At 39.5% G+C, this 13,450-nt stretch overlaps 1 protein-coding gene across 3 annotated transcripts in view; it reads left to right on the top strand.

The window, feature by feature from the left end:
• The first annotated feature begins 1,457 nt into the window (after window positions 1-1,457).
• CD28 (CD28 molecule) overlaps window positions 1,458-13,450 on the top strand; it is a 30,530-nt gene continuing 18,537 nt past the window's right edge. Inside the window, exons 1-2 of one of the 3 annotated variants that reach the window (XM_088021579.1) lie at window positions 1,458-1,545; window positions 5,859-5,869. In XM_088021579.1, coding sequence (XP_087877705.1) covers window positions 1,458-1,545; window positions 5,859-5,869 — 99 coding nt within the window. Of the gene's footprint in view, window positions 1,680-4,238; window positions 4,471-5,858; window positions 5,870-13,450 lie in introns of those variants that run through there. The other 2 variants (XM_028112172.2, XM_088021578.1) reach the window with 2 other exon arrangements.

Raw genomic sequence — 13,450 nt, 5'->3', positions numbered from 1 at the left:
GGGAACAGGACTTTATCGTTTACCTTTCATTCAGAAGTATAAGTGAACCATTTCCAAGGACAAATTGCTCCAAAGGGCAGAGGGATATGTCAGTACAAAAGGGTCACCAAGATCTGTTTTTTGAGACAAGTCAAATAGAGGACAAAGAGGGTCTGTCAGCAGACAAAATACTTCTGATCTGTCATTTATCAGATGAGGAGGAAGAGACATGAGGACTTCTTCCACCTATAGCTAGATCATCAGAGATGTTCACGGTAGCATTTTAAAATAGCAAAAAAACTGGTAACAACTCACAATTTATGACATAATTATAGGATGGAATATTATATATCAATTAAAAGTTATGTTTATAAAGAATACTTAAATGTCATCAGAAAATGTTTAAGGTGTAACAGATGATAGTATATATCTATTGAAAAATGCAAATAAAACATGATATTAAATATGTAAAAATCTTGACAGAAAAACAAATGGAAGGCAATGGGCCAGAATATTAACAAGGTTTATATCAGGGTGGTAAGATTATGGGGGAGCTTTAATAATTATTTTTAACATTTAAAAAGGTAAAATGTATCTTCTAATAAATTTTCTATGTGAAATATATCCTACCTTAACAGTCAGAATAAAACCCCATGCAAGTTATCTTAAAAAAATAAGAACAGCCCAAATTAGGGTAGTCATATAAAGCTTAGGTTATCAGGGAAGGAGAAAAAAATTACTAGGAAGGTTTTGAAGAAGCCGTTGAGTACAAGATCTTGACCTGGATACCAGATGAGGAGAGCAGGGTTGGTCCCACCAGTGGGATGACTCCATGCAGAAGGCCTGGCCCACCAAAGAGGGTGGCAGAGGTGTGGTTGCTGGCCTTGGGGAGCCTGCTATGGAGCCTGCATTCATGCCTCTTCCTTAACCTTGAACACTTCCTTGTCATGCTTTTGGACTCTCCCTTTGCTCAAGAAACCCCCTCCAGGTGCTCACTGGGTTGGCGCTTGCAGGTGGGGTGTGTTCCTCACAGTTCCTGGAAGTGAGTTAGGGGAAGCTCAGTATAAACTAAGCAGCGTGTGCTAAAAGCTCCATAGGACTACCTATGTCTCACACAAAAGTTCAATTCCTAATATTTATAACTCCTCCCACATTGATGTGGATGTTTCCCAAATCCTCAATGTAATTCTTGTTGTCTTTTTGACACAGTCTCTCCCCATGCTATGAAAATCTCTCTTCTGTGACTGGCTTTCTTCCTCCTTTAGAATACTTTGTTTGTCTGCCCTTAAATTCCTGCTCAATTTTAAGCCCCTATTTTCACAGCTCTGATACGTGTGTTTGGAGAATAATTCTCATGAGCCCATCATAGAGAACTGACATTCTTTTTCAGTGACAAGAAAAGCTTGTCTTTAAAAGAAGAAGAAAAGTCTAAAGTCATCAAAACAATGTAATATCCTGTGTGAAATGTTGCAGTCATGATGCCTTGTGGTTTGAGTCCCTTGATCATGTGCCCTGAGGGAAATAAGTTGGTGGTGGCTGTGGATGACGGAGACGCTCGGGGCTTTGGCAGGTGCATCTTCAATTTCCCTCACACTTTGGGCTCCTCGGGGAGGAGGGGCTGGAGCCCTGGCCCACCATTAGCACAATGATCCTCAGGCTGCTTCTGGCTCTCAACTTCTTCCCCTCAATTCAAGTAACAGGTAAACATTTTTGATTCCTTTCCTTTTCTTAGTTTTTCTTTGCAAGTCTTTGGTTGGCTTGGCTCATCTTAAATTTCAGATGACTTATGAAATGTGGACATTTGAAATGTAGCTTTGCTCTAACATGGCAGCCTGTTATTAAGAAACTCACTGATTCTCAGTCTACAGTATAATATTTTAACAAACATTCTTTGGAATTAAATAAGATTTATTTAGCTATTAATTGATAGTGTCCCAGGAAGCTATAAAAATTATGCTTTTTATAAAAAACTTTAAGACAACAGCTATAAGTAGGTTGGTTCTGAAAGTTCTGGATTTAGACTGACAGGATTCACATCGCCAATCCATTTCTTACTAGCTAAGCTTAGACTAGTATGTGAACTTTCTAAGCCTCAGTTTTCTTCTCTATAAATTGGAGATGGTAATAACCTTATCTCAAGGTCATTGGGGGGATAAAATGAAATAATCTGTGTGAAATGCTTAGTACAGTCAGAGCTTGGCTTGCAAGATGAATGTTAGTTGTAGTTACGACGTCTACTCAAATTGAATTGAGTGTGTCAAAATGAATTTTGGAGTCATTACAGAAGGTGGCACAATACAAATGCCAATAAATTACTTTCTTTTACAATTGGCTGAAATCTGTTATCTTAGATTAAAATCCCTTAAGTTCTAAATGATGATGAGGAGGACACACCTAACACCATTATAATGGAACTCCATTTCAGATGCAGAGACCAAGGGGTAGGGATGTTAATTTGTCCAAGGACATACAGATATTAGTTATGGGAGTCAGGGTCTGAACCACCTTAATCTAACTCTTCAGCCTATGCCCTTGACCATGACATTATTCCACCTAACGTGATATGGTTTATAATTTCATAGCTCCAGATACATCCAGGGTTAAACCGTCTTTGGAAAATCACAATTCCAAACAGAAAGACCTTGTTGCTTTGGTGGGCTGGAGACAGGTGTTTATTTAACTTGTTCCCAGAGTTAGAGAAGTGTCTCACTTGGCTCAAGATTTGTACTGATTAATGAGCACATTTAAATAAGAATAATAAGAATAAGAAAATCTTCAATTTTCTTTCTCATTTATTTTGGTGGGTGTGGAGACTGCATTACTTGCTATTATTCTTAACATTATGTGCATGGGCTCCAAAGGATATAATTTCCCAACCTGCACAAGTGAAATAGTTACATATACACCCATCTATTTTCTTGCCTTCTGTGCCAGTGAGCACATTTATAAACTGTGTGTATTTATAAAATGTACCCATTCAGTGAAAGACAGAAGCTGGTCAGCTAGGTTATGCCCCAGTATCTGGTGCCGAGCATTTAGAGCTACCAAATATATTTTAAAAGAATCTTTAAAATTTATTTTAAAAAAGGTCTTTAAACTCTATTTTTAAGGGATCTTTAAAATTGATTTTTAAAGATATTTAAATTTCTTAATTGATTACACAATAAAGGATACACAGAATAGGCAGAAAGAAAGGAGAAGCTCATTCTCACAGAAACTATTTAAGTATCTGTACACAGACTACTTTCCTGATGTGCTCTGTGGACATCCATCTGTCGTCAACTCACTGAATCTCTTTTGAAGATGTTTTTGTAAGACGCAAGCTTTATATTTTTCCTTGAGAACACTTATTGAAAGGGGGGTAGCTAAAAACCCTGCTAAGGATACACACATGTGGGACCTTTGTTTTCTATTTTGAGATACGTCTACATTGCGAATGCCAACTCACCCCCATAACGACTTTTAAGATTTGATGCTGAGTGGCCATCTAATGAAGTAGGAAAGGGGTAAAGAAGGCAATTTTGAAATGCTTCTCTCAGTAAGAAAACTTATGAGATAAAATAACTACAACATACAAAAAATGCATGATCCATTCTAATCAATGGTGTAAAACCTGCCATATGCTCTTTGTCTCTCTGTATTTGCCCTCCATGAAGAAATTATAGATAAGGTAAAATTCTCTGGTCACAGTGTAATTGTCCTTCCTAGCATTAAGAGAGATTTCTGGTATGTCTGTGTTGAGGTTTGTGTGTATGTGTGTGTGTGTGTAGGAAGAACAGTATTACACTGTATATTAACTGGAATTTAAATAAAAACTTTTTTGACAAAGAGAAAAATAAAAAGGAAGAACAGTCCTTTTTCCCACTAATTAAAAAATTCTAATTCACTGGCTTGCAACATAGCTTAAAATAATGCTTATTCTATGAAGGTTCAACCTAACCTGAGTTTTCATGATTTTAATGACGCTGTAGAAAGATTTTTATGGCTAATTTAGAGAGGTATAATTTAGGAAGCATGAGGAAATGTTCACTTAGACAATTCCTTTACTAAAGTTACATGTTTCCTACCAGATTTGAGTACTTGTGCAGTTGAGATCCACAAATTGAGAGGATTTTGTTGGATTTGCAGATATGAGTCCAGCTTAGAACTGCAGTTCTTTGAAAGGGAACCAATTTGTGATTGATGATAGAAGGAGTGTGAGTATAATAGACAGCATTGTTCATAGATTTTTCAGCCCATATTGGTTATTTTTCAGCAAGGCTAATCATCCAGTATGAAGATAAAAATCAGGACAATGCCACTTATTTTTCCACGAGAGGATTTTTCATTTCTCCCCAAACCTCAGCAAATAAACTGTCAAAATGGCCAGTTCGAACGTGATTGATTTCTCCAAAGCTCTGCATTTCCCTTGGCGTGCGCTTCTTTTTCTGAGAGAGGCACAGAAGGCAGGAAGATGGTTGGCATTTAATAAAAACTCATCAGCAAAGCAAGGTAATTAAAGACTTCATTCTTAGTTCAGCAAACGCCCCCTTTGAGGTAGTTGTTCATAATGGCAAGTAATTGACCTCTTACAGGGGAGCGTTGCCATGAGTCTGGGCTTAGAAAAGTAAGAGAGAGAGAGAGAGGGAGAGAGATGAGCATTGAAAAGGCAATGTAATCAGCAAATTGCCATGTCTGCAATGACTCCGCTGCATGGAAGACTGGTTTTTTTGACTGTTAAAAAATCAGCTGGGTGTTTTGTTATCTGAAGTAAATTCGATGGGCATTTCAAATGTATAGATATTGTTTAAGACAGAATATTACTTTCTATTTTTTTAAAGGCAAGAACTTTTATAGTAAGGACCGTAAAATCAATATCAATATATCAATATCAAGAAATAGAATGAGTCATTTTCACAGACTGATTAGAAAGAGAAATGAATCTGTGATCGTAGGTCTGAAGCTCTCACATTAAAACTTTTTTATGGGTGGGGGTGGGAGTCTCATTGTCTTTTCTTAAGACTTAAACTGTCCTCCCTTTTATTATTTTTATTTTTTTAAAGATTTTATTTATTCATTTGAGACACAGAGAGAGAGAGAGAGAGAGAGAGCAGGAGCAGGGGGAGAGGGAGAAGCAGGCTCCCCACTGAGCCAGGAGCCCCATGAGGGGCTCTATCCCAGGACCCTGGGACCACGACCTGAGCCGAAGGCTGACGCTTAACCATCTGAGCCACCCAGGCGCCCCCTATCCTCCCTTTTAATGTCTTCATTCTATTTTCATGAGTGGACAAAAGCCACATGCCACATGACTACCGTTCAGCTTTTACCATGTGTGGATATTTTCCCCCAAGTATTTCCCGTAGGCAGGGTGCTGACATTTACAAAATGAAAAGTTTTAGGCCACCGATATCCTAGAAGAAAATTCTGTTTGTGGTTTATCATCTCTAAAACAATAGCTCTTCATTAACTAGCCTAGGCAGCGATAGGAGACACGGTTGCAAACTTTCTTGTCCACAAAGCAGAGGGCAGGCCATATTTCAAAGCACATTATTTTGTAGCAGGTCACTGAAAAGGATAAAATCTGTCATTTTTCCCTTTCAACTTGGTTAAATTTTTGCTTGCCTTTTTCTTCAAGAAATTTGTTACTTATGGAACTTCAAAGAGGCCGGCACTGTTCTTCTCAGTAGATGGTTTAGCTGAACTTCTGGGAAAAAATGACATCTGGGTGGTTTTGTGACTGACTGACGGGGTCTCTGGTTTTTGAAGCTGTGTTAAGGAACCTGTGTCTCTTTTATGGTGATTTCTTGCCTCTTTTGGTCTTAACATGGCGTAGTCATAAAAAAAAATGGTACCCAGAGCTTTCAGACTGAGAACTGTTGCATGAGAATGGGTCCCTGAAGCTGGAGGGAAGGTAACACAGGCTCCATGGGGAAGTGGCTGCAAAGCAGGTGTCTAACTTCTTGCTTGTTACTCTCATTTTGATGACTCTGAACATCAGAAGAGAGGAGCACTGGATGGGGTCAAGGGCTACTTGGTCATTTGTTAAAGGATGTGAAAAAGAGAGTTTAGACTTCTTTGGCCTAGGTTTTTCAATATTAAGGTCATAGACATCTTGATTGAGTCTGTGTGTCACCATGCAGGTTATGTATGTTTATGTTTTTGGTGCTGGATGAAAACCTGCACTGTGGTGGAGAATTTCTTACTTAACTTTGAGCTGCAACTTTATCTCTGCATCACCATTACTGTCATCTTTTTCATTTGTCATCATCTTCATTATCTGTGGGACTCTGGTTGCCAAGGTAACTGTGTTAATGGTTCCTGATGGTATCAGAAATGTCATCCACTCATAGTTCACTCTGACCTCTGATCTAATCAGGGGCCCTTTTCTGCAGTAACTAAGTGAACTTGGTGGCTCACAATTCACCACGTAATGTATTGATTATGGCAGGAATTCCTGTTCATCACCCACTCATTCATACAAGAATCTGCATTATTGACATGTCTTACATTGTAACAGTGACATAGATTCCCTTGTTAGGAATGTAGGTGGGTGTTTGATTTTTTTTTTTTTTTTTACACTTTCTGAGAAGGTAGAGGGTTGTGCTTTTTCATTGCTTAGGGATACTTTACAGATGATGAAGTGTCAGAACATTGCTGTGGCTGTGTCTGCAGCTTCCATGTAACCTGATGAGTTTCTCTGATTTTGAACACTACTACTAATAAGACTACATAATTTAAGACCATCTTTAGGAATATTGGGTCCGGGAAGTTTCCATTTCTGATCCGCAGACTCTGTCCCATAGGCACTGGGTAAAAATGGGCACACATGAGAAGAATGTTTCCTTTTACTGAAGCTTCCCAGGGGGTCTAAAACAGGGTGTTACTAGGTTACTGTTCTCTAAAATACTGGGTTCCTGTTTTATAAATTGCCTCCTTCTTCTTACACTTTAGCAAGACAGGTCTTCATTCATGTGCTCATTTGATAGGTATTTATTAACATCTTCTAGGTGCCATTCTAGGTTCTATGACTGATACAAAAACCCAGTTTGAGCTTCAAAGAAGTAAAAATGAGAATTGTGAGATCTTTCTAAATTTTTTTTCTTTCAGTTTAGCATCATTGTGAATGATTCTCTGTAGTAATTTATTTTATGGCAAACAGTTATAAGCAGCAGCATCCATAGAACTGGTGAGTTCAACCACAGACATGAGATGGACAAGAACTTAGGTATCTCTCAAGCTATTGAAAAGGAGGTTGTGTTGACAGCTCCTTGAAGATGCTAATATAAAGGTGATTTTGCAGTGTTTCCTGGCATGTTTTGGATGATCTAAGGCTGAACCCCTCTTGCTTATCCAATCAATCTTCTTTCACACCCTAATATAAGATCCTCAAACCCCAAATTGCAGCTTTCTTCACAGTCTCACTTCCCTGCGCTCTGCGTTTATGACCTTTCTGATGCTATAGCCTTCCTGGAATTCCCTCTTTCCCCTTTTCACCTATCCAAATCCTGCTCATCTTTCGCTTTATGACTACAGTGCAAGATTCACCTCTTTTGAGGAAGCTCTCCCTGGGTATTCAGTCTTTATTACGGATTTGTAAGAGGAGTTCCAATGCAAGTATAACTCAATCTAACAAAGACTTGTTAAACCTCTGTTATATTTTAATCTCAATTGGAGTCTGAAGGAATATAAAAAGAGGAAAAGAAGTATAAGGACCGACTTGTGTAATTAACCAAGTTCTCTCTGCTTCCACAGACTTTTTGATCCAGTTGAGAAGACCTTACATGACACGATATAGCAGCGGGAAACAGACAACTAACTCTTGGTTACTTCCCCTGCTCTTTCATGGCTTAATGACTTTGCATACATTATGCTTGTAATCTGAAATGTCCCCTACACTCCTCACTTGAAGAAGTCTTCTCCCAGACCCTAAATGGCAAAGTGAAGGACTTCCTTCCTTCTCAGGGTTCCCAAAATTGTTATTGTGCATTGATGCTTCTGTTTCTTCCCCCCAGACTGTGAGCTCTTTGCAGGCAGGATTATGTCTTATTCATCATTATAACTTCACAGCACAGTGAAGTTATAACTTATTCCAGCACAGTGTTGGAAGCATTATAGGTGTTTAAAAAATATTTGTTGAGGAAGGAAATGAATGAGTTAGTACTAAAATGAGGAAGCATAACATCAATATTCTGGTAATATTAATATAGAATAGTAAGCATTTATGGGAATTGAATTGGACACTAAAGGTAGATATGATTTGAATGGATGATGTTATTAATAATAATTGCTAGCTAATACTTATTTTGCACTTATAATGTGCCAGGCACTGTTCTCCCCGGTTTTCCCTATATTAAATCATATATTCTTCCCTGAAATCCTTTGAAACGGTTGCTATGGTTATTTTATCTGCAAGATGAGGAAACTGAATGATGGAGCAAATAGAGCAACTTGCCTATGGTCACACAGCTAGTAAGTGAGTAAATCCAGACACTTGCTCCAGCATTCATATTCTTACCAATTCCATGTTACTTCAGGAGGGAGAAGCAATACAAATAAAGAAATTAAACCAGGAATATTGTTCTGTGTTCTTGGCCAGAACTGAATGTGTGGAGGCGTGGAAAGGTAGGGTAGAATCAGGTCAAACCAAGGACTGAACACTGATACCCCAAGTTCGGACTTCATTTTCAAGGCATTGTGATGCAGCCGGAAGCTTTTGGAAGCAGGATGGTCTAGAATGTATAGAGACTAATGGCAAGGAGATCACGTTGTAACACTCTGCCACTTTGCCAGGAGGAGGGGTAGTAGATTAGAATTTGGGTAGCAAATGTGGGAACAGCAAGAAGTGACTATTTTGAAGGATCCTTGAAAAATAAAATTCCAGGATGTAGTACTTGGTTTGTGAAAGAGAGGGAGGGATCAAGAATGATGTCAAGGTTTTTGGCTTAATAGAGGAATGGTGGTATTACCACCTGAAATCAAGATGTTGTGCAACTGAGTTTTGGGGCAAAATAATGTTTAGTTTTAGACACATTGAATTTGAAGTAAAGGCTTGAAATGGCAGAAAAATGTCCAGCATAAACCTGAAGCTATGGGATCTGGGTAGAAGAAAATATCTAGGAATCCTCATCTTAGGAGTAAGGCTGATGTCATGGGAATGGATGGCTAGTAGAAATGAGAGAGTATAACTGTAGAAAAGCAGAGAGTTGAACTGAATCTGGAAAATTGCTCTGGTTAGGAGTCAGCTGAAGAGATGATGAAGCAGTGAAGGAGACAGAATGTGTTTAGAGAGGTAAGAGGAGAAAGAGCCTTGATAGAACATCACTAAAGCCAAAGGAGGAAAGAATTTCAAAAAGAGACAGTGCTTCATGGCATTAATTATATAAGGGAAGAAGTGAATAGTGGACTGGGAAGGCTATTGGTTTTCACTCAAAGGAGGCCAGTTGAGACTTTTGAGCTTAGACAGAATGGTGGGGAAAGAAGATAAGACTTCAAAAGGTCAAGAAAAAGTGGAGAAGAACAGAATAGAGACAGTAGAAAGAGAGGAAATTCTAGGTAAAGTGAAGACAGTTAGGAACTTCTATCACCTATAACGTTCACCATTCCTTGTACATGGTAGGTATGTAATAAGTATTTGCAAACTGAGTGACTTTATTATGTTTGAGATGTGGGAGGAACAAAGTGCTGTTCTTGAGTGAGTGTGTGTGTGTGTGTGTGTGTGTGTGTGTGTGTGTGTGTGTGTCTAGTGTTGAAGGGGTGGAGGGGAGAGAGGGCCATTAGGAAATAAAAGAGGAGGAGGGAGAAAAATAAAGAACAGAGGCAGTTTTCACCAGGATATGGGGAGAGAGATTTGGGGCACAGAGAATGGGAGTATTAGAGAGAGGAGGACAAATCTCTAAGAAGAATGGGGAGGGTGAGAAGAGATTTATAGGGGCAGAGAAATGATGTTAGGCTGGAGCAGGGGTAGATGAGTGATTACATGCTGGCATACCTGATATTAAAAACTTTTATTTAAAAAATATATATATTTCATAGTCTCAGAACAGGCTTTAGTATTAAACCTATATCAACAAGGGCCACTGAATAATATGTACTTTGACTTTGAAGACTTAGCCCATCTCTATTTTAAATTTGCTTGAGCCTTCAAAAATGTACAGTATGGCTTGGCTTGGCCTCAGCTCATGGCTAAAACAAGAGGGTCACAGGTTCAGATCAATCCTGCCCAAAATCATGGGCAGGGCTCCAGTTTCCAGTCAGAAAAGTTAATCTCAGCATCTCCCTGTGTTTTTTGGACCAAGGATATAGCTGCTTGCCTTTAGGTTTGGAGAGGCCATGTCTGTTTTTCCACCCCTCATTCCCCCTCCCCCCTTTTTTCCCCAAACTTAAAAGCTAAAGTCACTGATTTCTCAAGGTAGAGGGGATGCGATTAGGAGTTTCAGTCTGTTGAAATGTGACAACGCTTTTCTAGGCCTTCTTTTCCTTGTCTGATATGTGAGGGGGTTGGACTTGAAGACATCTCAGGTCTATTTCTGGTTTAAAAATGCTTCTTCCATGGAATAAAAATGCTGGCTTTTATCAGTTTTAACAAGACAATTCAAGTTGCCTCAAGTTTTCAAACTTCCAAGTCATGACATTTGCCTAGAAGGTTCTGTACGTGTCAAGGTGGCCCTGAGCAGGCTCTTTGGAGATTAAGATTGAATTATTGTCATACTGTTTATGTAGAAAGCTATAAAGCCCTAGTTACTTACTATTTGGATTATAGGCGACCTTTTAGGGTAATAAAATTGGATATTTGGGAGTGCTTTGGCAGCTTTCATATAAGGTGCTCTGCCTTGGTGGCCTTTTAGATTATCCTTCTAGCATTAGGTGCTGAGAGGACAATTGTAGACCTTTGAATTGTAGGGGCTGGTCACATCACACCCATTTACATTGCTTTATGTTTAGGAAGTTTCAGTTCTAGAGTGCTTATACCCTTCATTGCTGGGCAGTGTCTCTGAGCATTAGGGATGGATGATAATACAGGCAATGGCTTTAGGCAGGCTTACTATTAACTGTCATCCTAATACAGATGACATTCTGATATATACATCTATCTTTGACTTTCTTGAGCTCTCGTCCAACACACCTAACTCCTGGACCTTTCCTTCAGGATGCCTTAGCCACCCCTCAAACCCAGTGTGTCAAAAACTCAACCCAACAGCTTTTCTCCAAACAAATGTTCTCTCTTTACTTACTTAATTTCGTCAACAATGCCTCTGCTTTCATCCTCACCCAGCCCACAAACTCTGTCATTTCTGATTCTTGTTCACCATCAGTGAGCACAACCAAGTACCCACTCTGTGTCTGTCCTTTCCATCCTAGCTACCACCTCTGCAACTCAGGCCCTGTGAGCTCACATCAAAGCTATTGCAACAGCCTCCCCATTGGTCTCTGTCTCCGCTCTACCCTCTCTCTAGTGAGTGCACTCTGCACTACTGTGCTAACCTTCCCTCAGGGGCACTTACCACTCTATTCTCAACTCAGGTGTCTTCAACATCTCCTGTTGCCTTCCTAGTAAAATCCTTCTGGCTCTGGTAACCTCACCCTGCTCATGCCCTTTTAGACCTAAGGGTGGTTGTAACTCTGCTGCCATGAGCTACAGTCTCTAGCACTTGCCTTGTGGTTCCACACCCTTGCCAACAGTCCTTTTATAAATACACCTTCCTCCTATTGCCCAATTTTGAGTGTGCCATTTGTTTTCGGCTGGGATCCTGAATGAGACCACATATATGTATATACCACATGCTTTTTCTTTTCTTTTTTAAAGATTTTATTTATTTATTCATGAGAGACACACAGAGAGAGAGAGGCAGAGGGAGAAGCAGGCTCCCAAGGAGCAGGGAGCCCGAAGTGGGACTCAGTCCCAGGACTCTGGGATCATGACCTGAGCCGAAGGCAGACGCTTAACCATCTGAGCCACCCAGGCGCCCTCCACGTGCTTTTTCAAAGCCCTTTTTTTTGGGGGGGGGAGCTTTCCTTAAATCTTTATTCCTTGTGAAAATGGGAGAGTTTCAAGATGACAGCCATTAGAAAACTAGATGGAATGACCACAAAGTTATTTTGAAAATGTAATGTGTGTTACTCCCTGCCCCCCATTTTATCATTAATTTCAGAGAGTCTGGAGCCATTTAAGGTATGCTAGGCCATTCATAGCTTTGTTTTTATCTTCCTATTAGCTCAAAGAAGATGGTGAAAGTCTGATGAGTGTTTTTTACTCCTCTCTCTCACATCTGTATGAGACCGAGCCACCAGCCAGAGTTACCAGAGCCACAGACAGAGGAAAGAGCCACTTTCCTCCCAGAAAGCACAATTGGTCTCACAGGTTCCTGAGCAAACACTGGATTGGCCTGTGAGCAAGCCTGCCCCTTATGGAGCCCAGAAAGGAGCAAGTGGTCAGATGGCCAGGTGTTGAAGGGTATCCTAGGCCTGAACAGGAAATGTACTCAGAGGAAAGTTACAGTAACTTCACCAGCTCTGTGGTCAGGAGGGAGGTGCTCTATGCCAAGGAAACCAGTGTCACCTTCACAGTGTGTTCGCAAACACCGCAGGGCAAGATGGTTGAAAATAGAAAGCTTTCATTTTCTCTGGTTCCTGCCTGACATGTTAAATTCTGTTCAGTCAGAATTTTAAAAAAGGAAACGACATGATTATGATCTTACGATCTGATTTTTAAGCTGCAAAAGGAACTGATTGTGATGTGCAGAGATGGAACCCAATAAAGTTCTTAAGAGGTTCTGAAAGAAAGTCACATTGCTAATTAAAGACCTATCATATCTCCTTTTACTGCTTCCTTAACATCTCAATGCAAATGTCAGTCTTGAGTGTTGTCTACTCCACTCTCTGGTTTACTAACCTCTAGGTGCCTTTCTGTTTCTCTATGGTGCTATGATAGAGAAAAGGAAAGATGGCATATCATAAATTAAACGTGATAAATATACGTGATTCACAAAGGTCCTGAGGTTAAGAATTTGCCCAATGAGGTTTAGACTGAAAAGTGACTTTATGTACTGACTAATGTTCATGTTCAAAGTGTTTCGTACACACCTGGGCAAGCTGAAATAGAAGAGCTGAGATGGCATAATGGTTGGTTGTGGATCTGAAATAATTTATAAGAGGCACTTCATGTGATGGTATTGTCTGTAGGCCTTATCTGGGATCCATTTATAACCTTCAGGAAGTCTCTGAAATCATAAGCAAAATGTTTTGTACACATGCATTATAGCCAAAGAAAGTTTGGAAACATACTTTTTGTAAATACGACCATGAAATCAAGTGTATCTGCTGACTACACAAAGTTGGTTTTCTGAATAGAACATTCATGATTTCAAACATTATTCCTAGAAACATAAATAAAAAACCTTAGCTCTTCCATTATTTGTGTGGCCTTGCTTTAAAAAAATTACTTTTTTTTTTTGTTTTCTGCTGTCTCTGTTATAAAATAAGGTTTTGGCTTAGG

The sequence above is a fragment of the Eumetopias jubatus genome, unplaced genomic scaffold (genome assembly GCF_037043125.1).
Source record: "Eumetopias jubatus isolate StellerSeaLion01/CBP00866 unplaced genomic scaffold, mEumJub1_p1.0 scaffold_3, whole genome shotgun sequence".
In the NCBI taxonomy this organism is placed as follows: Eukaryota; Metazoa; Chordata; class Mammalia; order Carnivora; family Otariidae; genus Eumetopias; species Eumetopias jubatus.
Note: the sequence above shows the minus strand (reverse complement) of the source record. Positions and strands in the feature narration are given on the sequence as shown.